At 38.8% G+C, this 25880-nt stretch overlaps 1 protein-coding gene across 16 annotated transcripts in view; it reads right to left on the reverse strand.

The window, feature by feature from the left end:
* Positions 1-25880, reverse strand: part of MTHFD2L (methylenetetrahydrofolate dehydrogenase (NADP+ dependent) 2 like) — a 230645-nt gene that overhangs the window by 139082 nt on the left and 65683 nt on the right. For all 16 annotated transcript variants that reach the window (XR_010322077.1, XR_010322075.1, XR_010322081.1 and 13 more), the window contains one exon: positions 6110-6202. Coding sequence is in view for 7 of the 16 variants with exons in the window: in XM_064285700.1 (XP_064141770.1) it covers positions 6110-6202 (93 nt within the window). In the remaining 9 variants the exon portion in view is untranslated. The remainder of the gene's footprint in view (positions 1-6109; positions 6203-25880) is intronic.

Raw genomic sequence — 25880 nt, forward strand, 5'->3', positions numbered from 1 at the left:
TTCCCCAGACCCCAGCCCCTGCTTCGCTGACCTTTGAAGCTTTCATTTTATCCCGGAAACCTCTTTACTTTTAATCCAGTCCAATTAGGCTGACCTTCCTTGTTTTGAGTGTTGTCTTTCCCTTCACCCAAAGCAGTTCTTATCTACAGATTGATCAATAAAAAACCCTCTCCCTCCCTCCCTCCCTCCCCCCTTTGTAACCACATAAGTATGTGTTCTTCTCCGTTTTTTCTATTTCTCAAGATCTTCTAATAGTGGTCTTATACAATATTTGTCCTTTTGCAACTGACTCATTTCGCTCAGCATAATGCCTTCCAGATTCCTCCATGTTATGAAATGTTTCAGAGATTCGTCACTGTTCTTTATCGATGTGTAGTATTCCATTGTGTGAATATACCACAATTTATTTACCCATTCGTCCGTTGATGGACATCTTGGTTGCTTCCAGCTTTTTGCTATTGTAAACAGAGCTGCAATAAACATGGGTGTGCATATATCTGTTTGTGTGAAGGCTCTTGTATCTTTAGGGTATATTCCGGGGAGTGGGATTTCTGGGTTGTATGGTAGTTCTATTTCTAACTGTTTAAGATAACGCCAGATGGATTTCCAAAGTGGTTGTACCATTTTACAATCCCACCAGCAGTGTATGAGAGTTCCAATCTCTCCGCAGCCTCTCCAACATTTATTATTTTGTGTTTTTTGAATTAATGCCAGTCTAGTTGGTGTGAGATGGAATCTCATCGTAGTTTTAATTTGCATTTCTCTAATGGCTAATGATCGAGAGCATTTTCTCATGGATCTGTTGGCTCCCTGAATATCTTCCTTAGTGAAATGTGTGTTCATATCCTTTGCCCACTTCTTGATTGGGTTGTTTGTCTTTTTGTGGTTGAGTTTTGACAGAATCATGTAGATTTTAGAGATCAGGCGCTGGTCTGAGATGTCATAGCTGAATATTCTTTCCCAGTCTATGGGTGGTCTTTTTACTCTTTTGGTGAAGTCTTTAGATGAGCATAGGTGTTTGATTTTTAGGAGCTCCCAGTTATCTGGTTTCTCTTCATCATTTTTGGTAATGTTTTGTATTCTGTTTATGCCCTGTATTAGGGCTCCTAGGGTAGATCCTATTTTTTCTTCCATGATTTTTATCGTTTTAGTCTTTATGTTTAGGTCTTTGATCCACTTGGAGTTAGTTTTTGTGCATGGTGTGAGGTATGGGTCCTGTTTCATTCTTTTGCAAATGGATATCCAGGTATGCCAGCACCATTTGTTAAAAAGACTATTATTTCCCCAATTGACTGACACTGGTCCTTTGTCAAATATCAGCTGCTCATACGTGGATGGATTTATATCTGGATTCTCAATTCTGTTCCATTGGTCTATGTGCCTGTTGTACCAGTACCAGGCTGTTTTGACTACTGTAGCTATATAATAGGTTCTGAAATCAGGTAGGGTGAGGCCTCCCACTTTCTTCTTCTTTTTCAGTAATGTTTTGCTTATCCGGGGGTTCTTTCCTTTCCATATGAAATTAGTGATTTGTTTCTCTATCCCCTTAAAGTATGACATTGGTATTTGGATTGGAAGTGCGTTATATGTATAAATGGCTTTTGGTAGAATAGACATTTTTACTATGTTAAGTCTTCCTATCCATGAGCAGGGTATGTTTTTCCACTTGAGTATGTCCTTTTGAATTTCTTGTAGCAGAGTTTTATAGTTTTCTTTGTATAGGTCTTTTACATCCTTGGTAAGATTTATTCCTAAGTATTTTATCTTCTTGGGGGCTACTGTGAATGGTATTGATTTGGTTATTTCCTCTTCGGTGTTCTTTTTGTTGATGTAGAGGAATCCAAGTGATTTTTGTATGTTTATTTTATATCCTGAGACTCTTCCAAACTCTTCTATTAGTTTCAGTAGTTTTCTGGAGGATTCCTTAGGGTTTTCCATGTATACGATCATGTCATCTGCAAATAGTGATAGCTTTACTTCCTCCTTACCAATCTGGATACCCTTTATTTCTTTGTCTAGCCTAATTGCCCTGGCTAGGACTTCAAGTACGATGTTGAATAAGAGCGGTGATAAAGGGCATCCTTGTCTGGTTTCCGTTCTCAAGGGAAATGCTTTCAGGTTCTCTCCATTTAGAGTGATATTGGCCGTTGGCTTTGCATAGATGCCCTTTATTATGTTGAGGAATTTTCCTTCAATTCCTATTTTGGATAGAGTTTTTATCATAAATGGGTGTTGAACTTTGTCAAATGCCTTTTCTGCATCTATTGATAAGATCATGTGGTTTTTATTTTTTGTTTTATTTATGTGATGGATTACATTAATGGTTTTTCTGATATTAAACCAGCCTTGCATACCTGGTATAAATCCCACTTGATCAGGGTGTATTATTTTTTTGATGTGTTGTTGGATTCTATTGGCTAGAATTTTGTTGAGGATTTTTGCATCTATGTTCATGAGGGATATAGGTCTAAAATTTTCTTTTTTTGTAATGTCTTTACCTGGTTTTGGTATCAGGGAGATGGTAGCTTCATAGAATGAGTTGGGTAGTATTCCGTCTTTTTCTATACTTTGAAATACCTTCAATAGTAATGGTGTTAAGTCTTCTCTGAAGGTTTGGTAGAACTCTGCAGTGAAGCCGTCTGGGCCAGAACTTTTTTTTGTTGGAAGTTTTTTGATTACCGTTTCAATCTCTTTTTTTGTTATGGGTCTATTTAGTTGTTCTACTTCTGAATGTGTTAGTTTAGGTAGGTAGTATTGTTCCAAGAATTTATCCATTTCTTCTAGGTTTTCAAATTTGTTAGAGTACAATTTTATGTAGTAATCTGATATGATTCTTTTGATTTCATTTGGTTCTGTTGTGATGTGGTCCTTCTCGTTTCTTATTTGGGTTATTTGTTTCCTTTCCTGTATTTCTTTAGTCAGTCTAGCCAGTGGCTTATCAATTTTGTTATTTTTTTCAAAGAACCAGCTTTTGGCTTTGTTAATTCTTTCAATTGTTTTTCTGTTCTCTAATTCATTTAGTTCAGCTCTAATTTTTATTATTTGTTTTCTTCTGGTGGCTGATGGGTTCTTTTGTTGCTCACTTTCTATTTGTTCAAGTTGTCGGGACAGTTCTCTGATTTTGGCTCTTTCTTCTTTATGTATGTGTGTTTTTATCGATATAAATTGGCCTCTGAGCACTGCTTTTGCTGTGTCCCAGAGGTTTTGATAGGAAGTATTTTCATTCTCGTTGCTTTCTAAGAACTTCCTTATTCCCTCCTTGATGTCTTCTATAACCCAGTCCTTTTTCAGGAGGGTATCGTTCAGTTTCCAAGTATTTGATTTCTTTTCCCTAGTTTTTCTGTTATTGATTTCTAGCTTCATTGCCTGTGGTCTGAGAAGATGCTTTGTCATATTTCGATGTTTTGGATTCTGGAAAGATTTGTTTTATGACCTAATATGTGGTCTATTCTAGAGAATGTTCCATGTGCACTAGAAAAAAAAGTATATTTTGCAGCAGTTGGGTGGAGAGTTCTGTATAAGTCAATGAGGTCAAGTTGGTTGATTGTTGTAAGTAGGTCTTCCATGTCTCTATTGAGCTTCTTACTGGATGTCCTGTCCTTCTCCGAAAGTGGTGTGTTGAAGTCTCCTACTATATATGTGGAGGTGTCTCTCTCACTTTTCAATTCTGTTAAAATTTGATTTATGTATCTTGCAGCCCTGTCATTAGGTGCGTAAATATTTAATATGGTTATGTCTTCCTGATCAATTGTCCCTTTTATCATTATATAGTGTCCTTCTTTATCCTTTGTGGCGGATTTAAGTCTAAAGTCTATTTTGTCAGAAATTAATATTGCTACTCCTCTTCTTTTTTGCTTATTGTTTGCTTGATATATTTTTTTCCATCCTTTGAGTTTTAGTTTGTTTGTGTCTCTAAGTCTAAGGTGTGTCTCTTGTAGGCAGCATATAGACGGATCGTGTTTTTTTATCCAGTCCGTGACTCTCTGTCTCTTTATTGGTGCATTTAGTCCATTTACATTCAGCGTAATTATAGATAAGTAAGTTTTTAGTGCTGTCATTTTGATGCCTTTTCATGTGTGTTGTTGGCCATTTCATTCTTCCACATGCTTTTTTGTGCTGAGACGTTTTTCTTAGTAGCTTGTGAGATCCTCATTTTCATAATGTTTAACTTTGTGTTTATTGAGTCGTTACGTTTTTCTTGGCTTTTTTCTTGAGTTATGGAATTGATATTCCTTTTTGTGGTTACCTTTTTATTTACCCCTATTTTTCTAAGTAAAAACCTAACTTGTATCCTACTATATCGCCTTGTATCACTCTCCATCTGGCAGTTCAATGCCTCCTATATTTAGTCCCTCTTTTTGATTATTGTGATCGTTTATCTATTGATTTCCATGACTTCCTGTTGTGTGTATTATTTTGTTTATTTATTTTTTTTTAGAATTAGTCTTAATTTGTTTGTTTTTGTGCTTTCCCTGTTTGAGTTGCGTTGATATCAGGACGTTCTGTTTTGTGACCTTGTATTGTGCTGGTACCTGATATTATTGGTCATCCGGCCAAACAATCTCCTTTAGCATTTCTTGCAGTCTTGGTTTAGTTTTTGCAAATTCTCTAAACTTGTGTTTATCTGTAAATATCTTAATTTCTCCTTCATATTTCAGAGAGAGTTTTGCTGGATATATGATCCTTGGTTGGCAGTTTTTCTCCTTCAGTGCTCTGTATACGTCGTCCCATTCCCTTCTTGCCTGCATGGTTTCTGCTGAGTAGTCTGAACTTATTCTTATTGATTCTCCCTTGAAGGAAACCTTTCTTTTCTCCCTGACTGCTTTTAAAATTTTCTGTTTGTCTTTGGTTTTGGCGAGTTTGATGATAATATGTCTTGGTGTTTTTCTTTTTGGATCAATCTTAAATGGGGTTCGATGAGCATCTTGGATAGATATCCTTTCGTCTTTCATGATGTCAGGGAAGTTTTGTGTCAGGAGTTCTTCAGCTATTTTCTCTGTGTTTTCTGTCCCCCCTCCCTGTTCTGGGACTCCAATCACTCGCAAGTTATCCTTCTTGATAGAGTCCCACATGATTCTTAGGGTTTCTTCATTTTTTTTAATTCTTTTATCTGATTTTTTTTCAGCTATGTTGGTGTTGTTTCCCTGGTCCTCCAGAAGTCCCATTCTACATTCTAATTGCTCGAGTCTGCTCCTCTGACTTTCTATTGTGTTGTCAAATTCTGTAATTTTATTGTTAATCTTTTGGATTTCTACATGCTGTCTCTCTATGGATTCTTGCAACTTGTTAATTTTTCCACTATGTTCTTGAATAATCTTTTTGAGTTCTTCAACAGTTTTATCAGTGTGTTCCTTGGCTTTTTCTGCATTTATCCTAATTTCATTTGTGATATCTTTAAGCATTCTGTAAATTAGTTTTTTATATTCTGTATCTGATAATTCCAGGATTGTATCTTCATTTGGGAAAGATTTTGATTCTTTTGTTTGGGGGGTTGGAGAAGCTGTCATGGTCTGTTTCTTTATGTGGTTTGATATGGACTGCTGTCTCCGAGCCATCACTGGGAAACTAGATTTTCCAAGTAGTCGGCTGGTACGCTGGCTCCTGGTTCTGAAAATGGTCGCTGTCTGCCCGTATTTGTTCGTTTTCCGTCTCTAAGTCTGTGCTTGTTGTTCAGAGTTCGTAGATTGTTATGTATGTGACCGATTCCCTTGTTTTTCCGAGTCTTTGTTGCAAGAGGGATCCGCGGTAGCGTCCACCTAGTCTGCCATCTTGGCCCCGCCTCCACAATACATTTTTGATCCACACTGACTTTTTTCCATAATTGCTGTTCAGTCATGTTTGTCAAAATAATTGGCAAAGTGGACATTTGTTCTTGTGTTTAACCTATCATTCCAAAGGCTGTTTGGGGTTCCATAATGAGATGACAAATGCTAACACAAACGAAATGGGCCAATATGATGATTTCCAAGAAATATAATCCAGTTAATGGAAGTTAGTCATACACATGCCTAACTCTCCCAAGAAACTGTTCTTTCAAATCTGTCAGCAATTAGGGCAGGAATTACTCTGCTAATGATATTCCACCAAGCACCAGACAGTAAAGACTTACCTGCAGCTACTATGATAATATCCGCCAGCTGAGTATGGATCTTCAATTGTTCTTTGGGGGTATATCTGTGAGCTATTGTCACAGTTGCATCACCTGGAAATGCAGAAAAACTTCCATTAATGATTACTGAGCTTTTTCAAATTTTACGAGCTATCCAATTCTATAGCAGTTTCAGTTGCTTCCTAAGAGTAGGAAAATTGCTTTGAAATGATTAAGTCACTTGAGAAGAAAAGCTAAATAAGAAAATCTATATTACCCAAAATATCACGTCCTTCATTTGAATAGTAGAAAAATCAAATAAGGTCAATTGAGGGTAAGTGCTGACCATCACAGGAGAGCCAGAAGTAGGGGCCCAGAAATTCAGGATCTGAAAATTGCTTATTGACTGGTTAGTACATAGATACAGAGGTTACAAAGAGGAGGTCTCTATTCCTGAGGAACTCACTGATTTGATAAGACAGATGCACAAAGACTGAGAACAGCAAGATCAAACCAAAACCCGCTGCCATCTAGTCGATTCCGACTCACAGTGACCCTATAGGATAGAGTAGAACTGTCCCGTAGGGTTTCCAAGGAACTCCTGGTGGATTTGAATTGCCAGCTTTTTGGTTGCAGCCATAGCTTTTAACCACTACTCCACCAGGGTTTCCAAGGACAACAAGATAGGCACACTAAAAATGAACAAAGTATTGTATAAGTACACATGAAAGATCAATTCTGCCTGGAGAAGGTGTCAAGGAAGGATTCTTAAGGAGGCAATTTTTTTTTTAGGTCTGAAAGCATAGGCAGGAGTACACAGGCCCACCTCATATTATTGCACTTCACTTATGGAGCTTTGCAGATACTGCTTTTTTTACATACTGAAGGCTCCCGGCAACGCTGTGTGGAGCAAGTCTATCAGCACCATTTTTCCAACAGCGTGTGCTCGCTTCGCGTCTCTGTGTCACATTTTGGTAACTCTCGCAATATTTCAAACTTTATCATTATTATGATATCTGTAATGATGATCTGTGATCAGTGATTTTTGATGTTACTTGTTTTGGGGTGCCACGAACCACACCCATATAAGATGGCAAATTTCATCGAGAAATGTTGTGTGTGTTCTGATTGCTCCACTTACCAGCTGTTTTTCCTTCTCTCTCCCTCTCTTCAGGCCTTCCTATTCCCTGAGTCATGACAATATTGAAATTAGGCCAATTAATAACCGTACGATGGCCTCTAAGTGTTCAAGTGAAAGGAAGAGTGTCACATCTCTCACTTAAATCAAAAGCTAGAAATGATTAAGCTTAGTGTGGAAGGCATGTCAAAAGCTGACACAGGCTGCAAACTAGGTCTCTTGCACCAAACAGTTAGCCAGGTTGTGAATGCAAAGGAAAAGTTATTGAAAGAAATTGAAAGTGCTAATCCAGTGAACATGTGAATGATAAGAATGCAAAACAGGCTTATTGCTGACATGGAGAAAGTTTTAGCGATCTGGGTAGAAGATCAAACCAACCACAACATTCCCTTAAGCCAAAGCCTAATCCAGAGCAAAGCCCTAACTCTCTTCAATTCTCTGAAGGCTGAGAGAGGCAAGGAAGCTGCAGAAGAAAAAAGTGAAGCTGGCAGAGGTTGGTTCATGAGGTTTAAGGAAAGAAGCTGTCTCCATTGCCTAAAAGTGCAAGGTGAAACAGCAAGTGCTGATGTAGAAGCTGTAGCAAGTTATCTAGAAGATGTAGCTAAGATAATTAATGAAGGTAGTTACAGTAAACAACAAATTTTAAAAGTAGATGAAACAGCCTTATATTGAAAGATGATGCTATCTAGCACTTTCATAGCTAGAGAGGAGAAATCAATGCCTGGCTTCAAAACTTCAAAGGACAGGCTGACTCTCTTATTAGGGGCTGATGGAGCTGGTGACTTTAAGTTGAAGCCAATGCTCATTTACTATTCCAAAAATCCTAGGCCCTTAAGGATTATGCTAAATCTACTCTACCAGTACACTATAAATGGAATAACAAAGCCTGGATGACAGCACATCAGTTTACAACATGGTTTACTGAATATTTTAAGCCCACTGTTGAGACCTACTGCTCAGAAAAAAAGATTCCTTTTGAAATATTACTGCTTATTGACAATGCACCTGGTCACTCAGAACTCTGATTGAGGTGTACAAGGAGATGACTGTTGTTTTCATGCCTGCTAACACTATGGACATTCTGCAGCCCATGGAGTGTAATTTTGACTTTCATATCTTATTATTTAAGAAATATATTTCATAAAGCTATTTTTTTATAGCTACTATAGATATTGATTCCTCTGGTGGATCTAGACAAAGTAAATTGAAAAGCTTCTGGAAAGGATTCACCATTCTAGATGCCATTAAGAACATTCGTAATTCATGAGAAGAGGTCAAAATATCAACATTAACAGGAGTTTGGAAAATGTTGATTACAACAATCATGGGTGACTTCGAGGGGTTCAAGACTTCACGGAGAAGTAACTGCAGATGTGGTAGAAATGGCAAGAGAACTACAACTAGAAGTGGAGCCTGAAGATGTGACTAAATTGCTGCAATCTCATGATAAAAATTCAATGGATGAGGAGTTGCTTCTTGTGGATGAGCAAAGAAATTGGGTCCTTGAGATGGAATCTACTCCTGGTGAGGATGCTGTGAACACTGTTGAAATGACAACAAAGGATTTAGAATATTACATAAGCTTAGTTGATAAAGCAGTGGCAGCGTTTGAAAGAATTGACTCCAGTTTTGAAAGAAGTTCTACTGTGGGTAAAATGCTGTCAAATAGCATCACATGCTACAGAGAAATCATCTGTGAAAGGAAGAGCCAATCGATGTGGTAAACTTCATTGTCTCGTTTTAAGAAATTGCCACAATTATCCCAACCTTCAGCAACCACTAAGCTGATCAGTCAGCAGCCATCAACATCGAGGCAAGACTCTCCACCAGCAAAAAGATTATAACTCATTGGAAGTTCAGATAATGGATAGCATTTTGTAGCAATAAAGTATTTTTTCATTAAGGTATATACATTATTTTTTTAGACATAATGCTATTGCACACTTAATAGACTACAGTATACAGTAAACGTGAATTTTATATGCACTGTTGTTGTTAGGTGCCGTCGAGTCAGTTCTCACTCATAGGGACCCTATGTACAACTGAACAAAACACTGCCTGATCCTTCACCATCCGCGCAATCGTTGCTCTGTTTGAGCCCATTGTTGCAGCCATTGTGTCCATATATCGCATTGACCCTCTTTTTCGCTGACCCTCTACTCTACCAAGCGTGATGTCCTTCTCCAAATACTGGTCTCTCCTGATAACCTGTCCAAAGTATGTGAGACAAAGTCTCTCTCTCATCGCTTCTAATGAGCACTCTGGCTGTACTTCTTCGAAGACAGATTTGTTTGTTCTTCTGGCAGTCAAGGTATATTCAATATTTTTCACCAATCCTGTAATTCAAAGGCATCAATTCTTCTTCAGTCTTCCTTATTCTCCGCCCAGCTTTCACATGCATTTGAGGCAATTGAAAACTCCATGGCTTGAGTCAGGCACACCTCAATCCTTAAAGTGACATCTTTGCTTTTTAACACTTTAAAGAGGTCTTTTGTAGCATATTTGCCCAATGCAATATGTTGTTTGATTTTTTTGACTGCTGCTTCTATGGGTGCTGATTGTGGACCCAAGTAAAATGAAATCCTTTACAGTTTCAATCTTTTTTTCATTTATCATGATGTTGCTTATTGGTCCAGTTGTGAGGATTTTTGTTTTCTTTATGTTGAGGTGTAATCCATACTGAAGGCTGTGGTCTTTGATCTTCATCAGTGCTTCAAGTCCTCTTTGCTTTCAGCAAGCAAGGTTGTCATCTGCATATCGAAGGTTGTTAATGAGTCTTCCTCTAATCCTGATGCCCCGTTCTTCTTCATATAGTCCAGCTTCTCAGATTATTTGCTCGGCATACAGATTGAATAAGTATGGTGAAATGATACAACCCTGATGCACACCTTTCCTGACTTTAAACCACGCAGTATCTCCTTGTTCTGTTCGAACGACTGCCTCTCCATCTAAGTACAGATTCCTCATGAGCACAATTCAGTGTTCTAGAATTCCCATTCTTTGCAATATTATCCATAGTTTGTTATAATCCACACAGTCAAATGTCTTTGTATAGTCAATAAAACACAGGTCAACATCTTTCTGGTATTCTCTGCTTTTAGCCAAAATCCATCTGACATTAGTAATGATATCCCTGGTTCCACGTCCTTTTCTGAATGCAGCTTGAATTTCTGACAGTTCTCTGTTGATGTCCTGCCGAAGCCACTTTTGAATGATCTTCAGCAAAATTTTACTTGTGTGTGATATTAACGATATTGTTCGATAATTTCTACACTCTGTTGATGACCCTTTTTCAGAATGGGTACAAATATGGATCTCTTCCTGTCAGTTGGCCAGGTAGCTGTCTTCCAAATTTCTTGGCATAGAAGAGTGAGGACTTCCAGCACTGCATCCATTTGTTGAAACATTTCAGTCGGTATTGTGTCAATTCCTGAAGGCTTGTTTTTCGCCAATGCTTTCAGTGCAGCTTGGACCTATTCCTTCAATACCATCAGTTCTTGATCATATGCTACCTCCTAAAATGAGTGAATGTCGATCAATTCTTTTTGGTACAGTGACTCTGTATATTCCTTACATCTTCTTTTGATGCTTCCTGCTCCATTCGGTACTTTCGCTGTAGAATTCTTTGAAATTGCAATTCAAGGCTTGAAATTTTTCTTCTGTTTTTTCAGCTTGAGAAATGCCAGGTGTGGTCTTCCCTTTTGATTTTGAATCTCCAGGTCTTTGCACATTTCATTATAACACTTTACTTTGTCTTCTTGAGCTAAATGAGTTTACTTTTGTTGGACACACCCAGGTCATTCCCTAATTTCATTTACTCAACATTCAAAAAAAAAATTACGGGACTGTGCTAGGCAATGTTGTTGTTGTTAGGTGCCATCGAGTCGGTTCTGACTCATAGCGACCCTATGCACAACAGAACGAACACTGCCCGGTCCTGCGCCATCTTTACAATCGTTGTTATCCTTGAGCTCATTGTTGCAGCCAGCGTGTCAATCCACCTCGTTGAGGGTCTTTCTCTTCTCCGCTGACCCTGTACTCTGCCAAGCATGATGTCCTTCTCCAGGAACTGATCCCTCCTGACAACATGTCCAAAGTATGTAAGATGCAGTCTCGCCATCCTTGCCTCTAAGGAGCCTTCTGGCTGCATTTCTTCCAGGACAGATTTGTTTGTTCTTTTGGCAGTCCTTGCTATATTCAATATTCTTCGCCAACACCACAATTCAAAGGTGTCAACTCTTCTTCGGTCTTCCTTATTCATTGTCCAGCTTTCACATGCATATGATGCAATTGAAAATACCATGGCTTGGGTCAGGTGCACCTTAATCTTCAGGGTGACATCTTTGCTCTTCAACACTTTGAAGAGGTCCTTTGCAGCAGATTTGCCCAATGCAATGCATCTTTTGATTTCGTGACTGCTGCTTCCATGGCTGTTGATTGTCGGTCCAAGTAAAATGAAATCCTTGACAACTTCAGTTTTTCTCCATTTATCATGATGTTGCTCATTGGTCCAGTTGTGAGGATTTTTGTTTTCTTTATGTTGAGGTGTAATCCATACTGAAGGCTGTGGTCTTTGATCTTCATTAGTAAATGCTTCAAGTCCTCTTCACTTTCAGCAAGCAAGGTTGTGTCATCTGCATAATGCAGGTCCTTAATGAGTCTTCCTCCAATCCTGATGCCCCATTATTCTTCATATAGGCCAGCTTCTCAGATTATTTTTTCAGCATACAGTTTAAATAGGTATGGTGAAAGAATATAACCCTGATGCACACCTTTCCTGACTTTAAACCAATCCGTATCCCCTTGTTCTGTCCGAACAACTGCCTCTTGATCTATGTAAAGATTCCTCATGAACACAATTAAGTGTTCTGGAATTCCCATTCTTTGGAGTATTATCCATAGTTTGTTATGATCCACACAGTTGAATGCCTTTGCATAGTCAATAAAACACAGGTAAACATCCTTCTGGTATTCTCTGCTTTCAGTCAGGACCCATCTGACATTAGCAATGATATCCCTGGTTCCACGTCCTCTTCTGAAACTGGCCTGAATTTCTGGCAGTTCACTGTCGATATACTGCTGCAGCTGTTTTTGAATGATCTTCAGCAAAATTTTGCTTGCGTGTGATATTAATGATATTGTTCTATAATTTCCACATTTGGTTCGATCACCTTTCTTGGGAATAGGCATAAAAGGGAATAGCCTTTTTGCTCACTTTGAATCCTGCATCTAGCTTGTCATAATCTGACCTCCGGTTCTTGGAACTTGAGCTAGCAGCTTACCTACTGACCTTGGAATTCATCAGCCTCTGCACCCTACGAGCCAGTGGCCTGCTGTCTCACCTGCCAGTTGGGTGCATTAGCCACTGCAGCTATGTGAGTCAGGAGAAACTTGCAGCCTGGAGCCTGATCCACAGACTTGGGACTTGCTGGCCTATACAAACATGTGAGCCATTTCCTTGCGAAAAATTTGTCTCTGAGTACACACACACACCCACACGTGTCTGTCTGTTAGTTGTACTGTGGGGGCTTGTGTGTTGCTGTGATGCTGGGAGCTATGCTATGCTAGGCAATAAAAACCCAATAGGGATACACAATTCCCCAGTCTCATATGGAAAACAGATGCACAAATAATACATATAATCCACTGTCATAAGAGCCATGTTAGAAGGGGTATAAGTTACAGTGTTGACACAGAGAATCATCAACTCTAGGTGAGAATGGCATAGCAGCAGTTAATGGTCTTAGAGAAGGCAGGTTCTTGATATAGTTGAAATTTATTTCACTTGGACCATGTTTTTTCTATCCTGTCTCATTCATAGATCATTTTCCATAAAAACATGAAGAGAGTATATTACGTACCTCTGACTGTTAGAAACTTCTCCTTTATAAGAGCTAAAATCTACCTTTTTGCAACTTCTACCATGATTCTATATCTGTGCTCTGTAGTAACACAGAACAAGTCTAAACTTCTACGAAGTACATCTTAAAATATCTTCTTATTTTTACCTGCATCAGCAGGCAAAGCAAAATGGTAAGTCCAATCTGAGCTAGAACCCCAAACGTAGGGTTTTGTTTTGTCATTTTCTTTGGATACATTAACTCACGCCATAGTCTAGTTTAAAGGAGAATCACTAAAAAGACATGGCAGGCAGGAAAACTTCATACTCACCAGGAGAACAAAACCCAATGAAGAAAAGAAGCCTGAGTTCTCTTTTTGGACAAATGCCTCCAGAAACCTAAAAATTCCAGATTTGAACATTAATTTCTTTCTCTTCACAATAACGAGCTATGATTGTATCTTCAAGCAAAACCACGCTTTTGAAAGAGAAATTCTTTGTGAAGCGGAATGAGCACAGAGAAACACTGATTAACAGAACTTATTAAACGTTTAGCACTGTCCCAGTGATTTACACATATTAACTCATGCAATTTTTACAAAACGCTGTGATATTGAAACGATTATTATCTACAAATGGGAAAACGGAGGCAAAAAGAAGTAATTTGTCCAAGATCATACAAACATTCACTGCAAGAACCAGATTTCAAACTCATGTAATCTGGCCCTAGTGTCTTAAATGAAAGGCATAAAGAACACAAAAATCCTCACAACTGGTCTGATAAATGACATCATGATAAATGGAAAAAAAAAATGAAGTTGTCAAGGACTTCGCTCTATTTGGATCAACAATCAGTGCCCGTGGAAGCAGCAGCCAAAAAATCAAATGAAGTATTGCATTGAGTAAATCTGTTACAAAAGAATCCCTTGAAGGAAAGATGACTAAAGTGTGCCTGACCCAAGCTATGGTCTTTTCAATTGCATCATATGCATGCAAAAGCTGGATAAAGAAAAAGGAAGATTGAAGAAGAATTGACGCATTTGAATTGTAGCGTTCGCAAAGAATACTGACTGCCAAAAGAATGAACAAATCAGCTTTGGAGGAAGTACAACCGAAATGCTCCTTAGAAACTTCCTCTTGCGTACTTTGGATGTGTCATCAGAAAAGACCAATCACTAGAAAAAGACATCATGTCTGGTAAAATAGAGAGTCAGAGAAAATGAGGGAAACCCTCCATGAGATAGACTGACACAATAGCTGCAACAATGGACTCAAACACACCAACAACTGTGAGGATGGTACAGAACTGGGCAATGTTTCATTTGTTATACAGAAGGTTGCCATGAGTCGGAGCCCACTGGATGACAACTGAGAACAATTGCATCCTAACCATTTATTTCACTAAATGGCCTTCATGTTGGGCAGAGCTGTTAGAATCCACAGTTATAAACCCAGAGTTGGCAAACACTGTTTTTTCACTTCTTTCAGCAGAACAGCATCTAGGATTATCTCCTTGACTCTTTTAGGAAGAGATTTTGATGGTATTTCTTTTCTTTAGGGGTAAATTCTGCCTTTAGACCTCATCTGGTAGTTCCGGTGAGAGGGCATCTACTGACAGGACGTACATGTGCCTTTACTACAAAAAGGGTGGTTTTAGCTTTGACTTTCTTATCACTTTTGTAAAAATGATCAAGGGGCTCATTTCCCAGCTCTTGGAATAATATTGCACTTACCTGATTTCTGAATTTCATTTACTGTAGGTTTTTAATTTCAATTTCAGCTATTTTTCTAGATTACATCAGAACACTCAGATTTAAGTCTTCTTTTCATGCTTAAAATGGACCAGGCTTTAATGCTTTTGCATCTGGTCAAGACCAATTGGTTTGATTTTTTTAAAATCAATCCTATCCTTCAATTAAGATGCAAAGGTGGTTTAGTGGTAGTATTTCCCCTTCCATGTAGGAAACCCAGGTTCAATTTCATGTGCAGCCACCATTCATCTGTTAGTAGAGGCTTGCATGCTGCTATGATTCTGAACAGGTTTCAGTGGAGCTTCCAGATTAAAACAGACTAGAAGATAGACCTGGCAATCTAGTTCCAAAAATCGACAAAAGAAAACCCTATGGATTACATTGGTACTTCCAGTGGTACATGGGGTCTCCAGGAGTTGGACTCACTCAACAGCAGCTAATAACAATAACAAAAGTTCTTGAATTATCTACCAAACACCTTGGGCTCCTAGGTGGGTGTCAGCTAAGGAATATGGTTTCACTTGTAATTAGGTAAGTGTCATTTCAAGCTCATTGCTTTTGGACATCTATCAAAAGTTCCTTTGAAAGAGTATTAGGGAAAATTGACTATATCCAGACCAGAAGTTTCTCTAGATATTTTAAAAACCTGCCCCTGGATTTAGCCAAAAATTAGTGAATTGAAATTACCAATTCATTTATTTGATATAGACAATATACAAACGAGAAAGTGCATATATAATACAATTTTACATAGCAATAAATGTTATGAAGAAAAATAGAGAAGTAGATAGAAAGTGATGATGGCAAGGGTGCTATTTTGATAAGGATGGCCTGAGAAGTTGACATTTGAGCAGCAACTTAAAGGAATTGAGGGGGAAAAAATCATGTAAATAACTTGGAAAGGAGTATTCCAGGCAGAAGGAAAACCAGGGGCAAAGGTACTGAGACATGAGTCTGACACGTGAGTATGTATAATATGTCCAGGAAGGTGGGAGGCAGGTGTGGCTGGAATGCAGTGATAGAAGGAGAGTGTTGGGAAATGAGTTAGGAGACATAGCCCAGGGTCAGATCATGTAAGGTGTTGCACATCATGGTAAGGAGTTTGGATTTTATTCTAGGTATTATAGGATTCCATGGATGATTGACAGCTAGTGAGTAGAAAACAGACGGTGTATGGGAGAGGGGACAAGGATGTATGCAAAGAAATGAGTTAGGAAATATTATGGTTTTCCAAGTGAGAGATAATGATTACCTGGACTTAGGATTTTATTGGTGGAGGTGATGAGATCATGGGTATATTTTACACGAATTGTTAATGGATCAGACAGGGGGTAAGAGAAAGAGAGAAGTCAAGGATGACCTGAGCAACTGCGTGAACTGGTGATGTCACTTACCAAGGTGGGAAGCCTATGGAGAGTGAAGTTTTAGACATGGTAAGTTTTCAATGGCTACTGTCAACCCAAATGGAGATGTCAAGTAGACAGTGGGTTATATGGGTCTAGTGCATAGGGGAGGTGCAGGTGGTATTTAAGGCTACGGGGCCAGAAGGGATGGCCTAGGATATGGAAAAAAAAAGTTAAGCCAGGGATCATTCCAATGTTTTGAGAAGTCATTCTCAACCCTGACTGATTGCAATCTTCTATGGAGCTTTCTTAAAAATACTGATGCTCAGGTCCAACTCCTAAAGATTCTCATTTAATTAGTCTGGATTGGGTTGAGACAGTTATATTTTTAAAAGCCCTCAGATGATTAAAGTGGGCAGCCAGGCTTCAGGACCACGGGTTTCAAAGCTGAGAAGAAGAAGAAGACTCAGAAAAAGAGAATGAGAAGAAATGTCTAGTAAAGTAAGAGAAATGCATGCCAGTAGAAGCTTTAATCTATATTTAAAGGATAAAAGAAATAGCCCTATAAAATGTGAACATTTTGTTAACTTAAAAGCACGTTAAAAAAATTACTCAGTCTGTTACAATTTCCTGCTTATAAGGATCCTCGGGATAAATTACTTTCCAGTTTAATATCAGAAAATGTTTTATTTATTCCAAGCATGTGTTTATTTTTACTCTTGGTGTTACTGTTGTTAGGTGCTGTCAAGTCAGTTCTGACTCATAATGATGACCCTATTCAACAGAATGCAACACTCCAGGTCCTGCCCTATCCTCATGATCTTTGTTATGCTTGAGTCCATTATTGCAGCCACTGTGTCAATCCATCTCATTGAGGGTCTTCCTCTTTTTCTCTGGCCTTGAGTATATCCCACCTGTATTTAGAAACCATCTCAAGAATAGATTTCATGCATTAAACACTAATGACAGAAGATGAGTTGTGGAATGGCATCAAGGATATCATCCACAAAGGCAGCAAGAGGTCATTAAAAAGATAGGAAAGGAGGAAAAAAAAAAAAAAAAAAACAGATTTCAGAACAGACTCTGAAACATAGAGTAACTAAAGTGAAAGAAAGAAATGATGAAGTAAAGGAGCTGAACAGAAGATTTCAAAGGGAGGCTCAAAACGACAAAGTAAAGTATTATACTGAAATGTGCAAAGTCTTAGGGATAGAAAACCAAAAAAACCAAAAGGGAAGAACACACTTGGCATTTCTCAAGCTGAAAGAACTAAAGAAAAAATTGAGGAGGTAGTATATGAGCATGCTTGGTAAAGTAGAGGGTCAGCAAAAAAGAGGAAAACCCTCAATGAGATGTATTGACACAGTGGCTTCAACAATGGGCTCAAACATAGCAATGATTTTGAGGATGGTGCAAGACTGGCAGTGTTTCATTCTATTGTACATAGGGTTGCTATGAGTTGGAATCGACTGGACTGGCACCTAACAACAACAACTACTTTACCAAGCATGATGTCCTTCTCTAGGGAGGGATCCCGCCTGATAACATGTCCAAAGTATGTGAGATGTAGTCTCACAATCCTTGCTTCTAAGGAGAATTCTGGCTGTACTTCTCCAAGGCAGATTTCTTCATTCTTTTGGCAGTCCATGGTATGTTCAATATTCTTTGCCTACACCATAATTCAAAGGCATCAGTTTTTCTTCAGACTCCGTTATTCATTGCCCAGCTTTTGCATGCATATAAGGTGACCGAAAACACCATGGCTTAGGCCAGGCATACCTTAGTCCTTAAAGTGGCATCTTTGCTATTTAATACTTGAAAGAGGTCATCCACAGGAAATTTGCCCAATGCAACGCATCTTTTGATTTCTTGACTGCTGCTTCCATGGATGTTAATTTTGGAACCAAGTAAAATGAAATCCTTGACAACTTTAATATTTTCTCCCTTTATCATGATGTTGCCTATTGATGCAGTTGTGAGTATTTTTGTTTTCTTTATGTTGAAGTGTAATCCATACTGAAGGCTGTAGTCTTTGATCTTCATCAGTAAGTGCTTCAAGTCCTCTTCACCTTCAGCAAGCAAGGTTGTGTCATCTGCATATTATAGGTTGTGAATAAGTTTTCCTTCAATCCTGATCCTGAGTTCTTCATATAGTCCAGCTTCTCAGCTTATTTTTAATCTCAAAAATACTTAATTGGGTAAAACCAGTTGCCATCTAGTAGATTCAACTCATGGCGACCCCAAATGTGCCAGAGCAGAACTGTGCACCAGAGAGTTTTCAATGGCTGTTTTTCAGAAGTAGATTGTCAGGCCTTTCTTCAGTGGCACCTCTGTGTAGACTCCAACTACTAAACTTTCTGTTAGCAGCCCCATGTGTTAACTGCTTGCACCACCTGGGGACACACTCATTTGGGAATTTAGTCTTTTCTTTTTTTCCTGCTAAAAAGGTCTCAGGATGAAATTGGTGACCCAACCACACCTAGTATAGTTTGGACTCAAATAAACTCACCAAACATATAGCCAGCACCAGTATATACAAAGCTCTGTGCTTGACAGTGGAAATAGATCTGTGAAGATTTAATAATATGACTATTTTTAGTAGTAGCCTTATCTTTGGCTCCTTTTTCCCTCTAGCCCTTCCCCTTTCCTTTCTTAGATATATCTCATTTGTACTGTCTTTGGGCCACCCTAACTTCGTTTTGGAGCAAACACATCATGTTGTTGTTGTTAGGTGCCATCAAGTTGGTTCTGACTCATAGCAACCCTACGTACAACAGAATGAAACACTGCCCAGTCCTGTGCCATCCCTCATAATTGCTGTTAGACTTGAACCCATTGCTGGGCCACTGCATCAATCCACCTCGTTTAGGGTCTTCCTCTTCTTCACTGACCCTCTGTTTAACAAGCATGATGTCCTTCTGCAGGGACTGATCCCTCATGATAACATGTTCGAAGTATATGAGGCAAAGTTTCACCATTCTCACATCTAAGAAGCATTCTGGTTGTACTTCTTCCAAGACAGAACTGTTTGTTCTTTTGGCAGCCCATGGAATATTTAATATTCTTAGCCATCACCATAATGCAAATACATCAATTCTTCTTGTCTTCCTTATTCATTGCCCAGCTTTCACATGCATATGAGGCAATTGAAAACACCATGGCCTGGGTCAGGTGCACCTTAGTCCTTGAAATGACATCTTTGCTTTTTAACACTTTAAAAAGATCTTTTGCAGATTTGCCCAGTGCAATGCGTCTTTTGATTTTTTGATGGCTGTTTTCATGGGTGTTGATTGTGGATACCAGTAAAATGAAATCCTTGACAATTTCAATCTTTTCTCCGTTTATCATGATGTTGCTTATTGGTCCAGTTGTGAGGATTTTTATTTTCTTTCTGTTGAGGTATAATCCATACTGAAGTCTTTGATCTTAATCAGTAAGAGCTTCAAGCCCTCTTCACTTTGATATGGGGACCCCAACAATTATTATGAGGTATCTGATTTGAGTAAGACAAGCTGAAATGGGGTACAGGCTTGAAATTCATTCTGTGTAGAAAACTTGTAGAACCAGAAAGCTAAACTGGTTAGGGCATTTCTGTCTGTTAAGAGAATGTGGTTTTTCCTTGTAACAAAGCCAAGGGCTCTTACGTAACTTCTACATTTCCAGAGGAAAATGTCCTGTGACCACTCTGTGAATTCTTATGGTCATTAAGTGGTAACTAATCAATCAAGCGTTTCATATCACCAAGCACCAATCAGATTTTGTTAGCTTGTTTCCAAAGAAGCCTTAACACAAACAGCTCATCTCTGTGGTTTGTTCCCAAGGAGCATTAAAACAAAACTGTAAGACACCAATCAATGTAATGTCACTAAATAGGTAAACAGTAAACAAAAGGTCTGTAACCAATCATTATTAAGGTCCTATTTTGTTATCCTGCTTTTGACAATGATGTACCTTTACTTCCTTCTGTAACAGTATATTAGATACTCCCTGACTGTAATTCAGTGGATGCTGCTAGTCTCTTGTGCCTGGTGCACACAGACAGACCCCTCATCGCAATGACCATCTTTGTCTTTGGTTTGGCTTAACAAAAATCCCATTTCATTAAATTTGAGTCTGGGGTCTTTTTCCCCTACAACAGCTTTCAGCAGCGAGGGTGTGTCATCTGCGTACCACAGGTTGCTAATGAGTCTTCCTCCAATTCTGACGCTATGTTCTTCATATAGTCCAGCTCCTCAAACTATATGCTCAGCATACAGACTGAATATATATGGTGAAAGGATACAACCCTGATGCACACCTTTTCTGATTTTAAACACGCAGTATCTCCTTGTTCTATTCGAATGACTGCCTCTTGGTCTATGTACAGGTTCCACATGAGCACAATTAAGTGTCCTAGAATTCCCGTTCTTTGCAATGTTATCCATAATTTGTTATGATCCACACAGCTGAATGCATTTGCATGGTCAATAAAACACAGGTAAACATCTACCATGGATTGAATTATGTCCCCCCCAAAATGTGTGTATCAATTGGGCTGGGCCATGATTCCAGTATTGTGTGATTTTTCTGTATGTTGTAAATCCTGCCCCTAAGATGTTAATGAAGGAGGATGGGTGGCAGTTGTGTTAGTGAGGCAAGACTCAACCTACGAGACTGGATTGTGTCTTGAGGCAATCTCTTGAAATATAAAAGAAAGAAGCAAGCAGAGAGACAGGGAGACCTCATACCACCAAGAAAGCAGTGCCAGGAGCAGAGCATGTCCTTTGGACCTGGGGTTCCTGTGCAAGGAAGTTCCTAGTCTGGGGGAAGATTGATGAGAAGGCCGACAGAGAGAAAAAAGCCTTTCCCTGGAGCTGACACGCTGAATTTGGACTTTTAGCTTACTCTACTGTGAAGAAATAAATTTCTCTTTGTTAAAGCCATCCACATGTCGTATCTCCGTTATAGCAGCACTAAATGACTAAGACAACATCTTGCTGGCATTCTCTGCTTTCAGCCAAGATCCACCTGACATCAGTAATGATATTCCTCATTCCACATCCTCTTCTGAATCAGGCTTGAATTTCTGGCAGTTTCCTGTTGATGTACTGTGGTAATCGCTTTTGAATTATCTTCAGCAAAATTTTACGTGTGTTATATTAATAATATTGTTCAATAATTTCCACATTCTGTTGGATCGCCTTTCTTTGGAATTGGCATAAATACGGATCTCTTCTAGTCGGTTGGCCAGGTAGCTCTCCTCCAAATTTCTTGGCGTAGACTAATAAGTTTTTCCAGCATTGCATCTGTTTGTTAAAACGTTTCAATTGGTATTCTGTCAATTTCTGCAGCCTTGTTTTTCACCAGAATGTTCACTTATATCCGAGGCAGGCCACACACTCAAGGAAACTTCCTTTCAACTAACCGGCTACTCACAGCAGATCTCATCATGGAGGTGATCACATTACATCAAATCTCATCATGAAAGTGATCACATTATCATATAACTGCCAAACTACATCATAACTGCCAAACCACTGAGAATCATGACCCAGCCAAGTTGACAAACATCCTTAATGATCACAAGCATCATAGCAACACTCTGGCCTCCTGTTACAGACAAATGGTAGCTGCGTATGAGGTGCATTGGCTGAGAATTGAACCCTGGTCACCCTTACGGAAGGAGAGAATTCTACCACTGAACCACCAATGGCCCCAAAGTTCTATGTAGCTTCAACATAAGGTACCAGGGAGAAAGTGACCAGTGGGATAGCTGAAATGTTAGGCTGGACCAAACTCAATAGCTTTATGAGTAATACCTTGAACAATCAGGCATCTGAACATTAGAAAAGAGATCCTTATGTTGGTGATAAAATAAATACCCTGCATGCTCAGGTCCCGGGGGAAGAGAGAAAGCAAAAAGCAGAAGGAAAGATTTGGACTCCACTATACATTTAAAGAGTCACTATGAGTTGGAATCAACTTGACAATGAGTTTGGTTTTTGGTTTTTATACATTTTAAAATAATATGAATACTATTTTCTATGGTGTAATACTCCAGTTATGATGTGAAAATCAATGGCATTTTCCAAGTACAGTGCTTTCTAGATACTAAAAAAAAAAAAAAAAAAAAATACTAGCTAGCTGAATTTAGGAAACTCTGGAAATAAAACAGTGCTCCTATTCTTCAGTTTACAAACCTCACTACCCAAAATGAAAGTTGTAATTCAGTAAAGTATAACATAGAAATCCAGAACCAAACCCGTTGCCATCAAGTCAATTCTGACATAGAGGCACCCCAAAACATAATATCCCTAATCTCTTGCCATGAATACCTCTAACCTGGGTAGTGGGACAGGAGGAGTAGAGACTAAATGCCTGCTATTATCCCTGCCCCAGTTTGACAATGGTTCCTTCCACAGAATCAGTGAACGTCCCACTCTGCTCCCGAGAAGGTGGCGATCTAGGCTGTGTCTCTGTCTTAGTGGTGTGACCACTTTGCGTGACTCCTGCATTCCTAGGCGTTCCTGTTTGGCTCTTCTCTTTGAAACCTCAGAGAGCCTGAGCCAACCTGGCACTGGGCTAAGCTTAGTCACACATACCACTCACATCACATTGCACTGCTTCAAACATCTACTACTGTGTTACTACCTGAAGACCAGAAGGTGGCTTCTGTAAAAAAACCCAGTGCCATCGAGTCAATTCCAACTCATAGCAACCTGTAGGTAGAAGATAATGTTCCTAGGCTGACAAAAATACTCATGTTCACAACTGGAGTCAATTCTCACAAAGAAAAGACATTCAAATGGCTGGCAAAAAACCCTTGTGGTTTTCCATTGGGTGCCCGGATAACTCGAGGGCAGGGCACCATTGTGTTCTTATACTCAAATCACCCTCTCAAATTCATTTTTTAGCAGCTTTGAAATGGTTTGAGGTTTACCAACCAACCTGCTACCACTGAGTCAGTTCTGACTCACGATGACTACATGTGTATCAGAGTAGAACTAAGCTCCACAGGGATTTCAAGGCTGTGACCTTTCAGAAGCAGATTACCAGGTCTTTCTTCTGAGGTGCCTATGGGTGGGTTTGAACCACAAACTTTTTGGTTAGTAGTCAAGCACTTAACCAATTGCACCACCTGCCCACAATATTTTTTTCCTTTTTTTAACATTAAGATACAGGTAGCATTACTTAACAAAAACAGAATGAAGTATTAGGCCACTTTAGCATGAATGAAATTCACAGGTGAAGTTCTAAGCATCTAAACAACACAGACTATAAAATACCTGAGATACAAAACATTGCAACAGCAGGAGAGCTTGAGTGTGAAAGCTGAATGCCAATCCAGAGACATGGTTGAGAAGACTCATTGCCAAAGCTGAACCCTGAAGATCCAAATTGTCACCTTCTGGAGGGAGAGTACTAAGTCTTCTTCACCACTGTATCCCAGTGTTCCATAGAAAGTAAGTGCTAGACGAATATTCGCTGAGTGAAATCAAGAACATCACCAGGCCCTAAGAAAAATCAGCTGGTTTCTGCCCTTTAAAAATGTTCCAACATCAATGCCATTCAGTGAGACTACATTTTTTTGGTTAAAGGAAGAGCATGTTTCACCATGCTATGGCCATTTGTTGTTGTTGCTGTTGTTAGGTACCGTTCAGTTGATTTTCAACCCACAGTGAGCCCATGCGACAGAATAGAATTGCTCCATGGGATTTTCTAGGCTCCATAGGAATCTTTAAAGGAGCAATTGCCAGGTCTTTCTCTCAAGGAGCGGCTGGGCGGATTCAAACCAACAATCTTTTAGTTAGCAGCTGAGTGCTTAACCATTGTGTCACCACCAGGGTTCCTTTTGTGGCCATTTAGGGAGATCTATTTGGAGACCTGGTGGTGTAGTGGTTAACAGCTACGGCTGCTAACACAAAATGTCGGTTGTTCAAGTTCTCCAGCTGCTCCTCGGAAACCCTATGGGGCAGTTCTATTCTGTCCTATAGGGTCACTATGAGTCTGAATCAACTCGACGGCAATGGGTTTGGCTTTTTGGGTTTTATTTAGAAGAGAATCCCTGGGTGGTGCAAGTGGTTAAAGTGCTTGGCTGCTAACTGAAAGGCTAGAGGTTCAAGTCCACCCAGAGGCACCTCAGAAGAAAGACCTGGTGATCTACTTTCAAAAAATCTGCCACTGAGAACCCGATGAGCACAGTTCTACTCTGACACACATGGGGTCTCCGTGTGTCAGAATCGACTCGATGGCAACTTTTTTTTTTTCCTTATGGTATATTGTTACAGCAGCCTGAGTCAACTAAATGGCAACAAATTTAGAAGAGATGTCCTATACAACAATAAAAAATATGTAACGAGGAGGTGACTCTAAAAGAATTTGAAATAAAATCAGATTCTGTATTTCTCTGGTGACAATAATCACAATGCCCTGGTCATTATGGCACTTTGTTAACTTGAAGGAAAAAACTGTTTTAGAGAAACTGGAGAACTTCTCTACTGTTTGCTTGTGGTAAAGCTAAAAATAGAGACTGTGCAATAGCCAATGGTGTTCAGTTTCCATTCTAAAAAAGGTTAAACTGGGTAGGTTTCCACATAAGAAGAAGTCAAGAGAATATACAGTTACCTATATGGTCATAATAAAATAGTGTAATCATATCACGTCCCCTCTGTATTCCACCACGACCATCAAGATTATAAGCTCTGGGGAGATAAGAACCATCTCCCACCTATTCTTTATAAACTGCAGAGTGGTTTAAATGCCACCTCCTCTATAAAGCCTCCTGTGATCTCAATCTCCGGTGCTGGAGATAATCTTGTGGTATCCAGCTGTGTTCAGTATCAGCACTACTCCTTCACCTTAATACTTTACCATATTCTTACTCCTCTAAATATTTCAAGCCCTTGGGAAATTAAAAGAAGCTCTTTCTCACAAAACAGCTAGGATTCATGCCCTATATATCAAGAATAAAAGCTAGCCATGAACAAAAACCAAAAACCCAAACTTGTTGCCATTCAGTTGATTCCAACTCATAGTGACCCTAGTGCAATTATCTTTGGCTTTAAGATAAAAATGAATCATTAGACCTCTGAATCTTTTCTGTCAAAGAAATACACAGTGTGAGCTGAACGCAAGTGTCATTAGAACAAGTTCTATAGATATGAATTTGCCAAGTTAATCCTCCTTCATTGTCACCATTAGCTAGCAATGCATATAATTACTGCTCTAGCAGACACGGACACTATGAATATTAATTTTCCCACAGACTCCAAATCTTCAGTAAGTGGCTCTCAACAATTCATTACATTAATAATATATGTCACTGTGCTCCTATTAAATATGACTGCGATTGACCACCACCCCTGTTTATCTCATTTATGAATCACTAATGATATCTCTAAAAATAAACATAATATTGTAAACCTTCCAATATAATTTTTAATATAATTTATTACCTTTTAGACACTGTAATTATAATGGCACTTTGGTATTGTTATATTAAAGGTAAGTTTAACTACCTGACTTGTAGTTAACCAGTATTATAATTATTTTGACTTTTATTCAATTTTTTGCATCTAAGTGAAAGCATTTTATAAAATAAAGTGTAAAATATTTTTTAAAGTTAATATATTTTGTGACACAGGATTGTCTGTTTTTAAAATTGCTAGTTTTCTTAGACTTAGATATTTTATATACAAATAATCCAAAACCAAAATTTAGCAAGAAATTAGCATACAACATA

This window comes from Loxodonta africana, chromosome 5 (assembly GCF_030014295.1).
Source record: "Loxodonta africana isolate mLoxAfr1 chromosome 5, mLoxAfr1.hap2, whole genome shotgun sequence".
In the NCBI taxonomy this organism is placed as follows: Eukaryota; Metazoa; Chordata; class Mammalia; order Proboscidea; family Elephantidae; genus Loxodonta; species Loxodonta africana.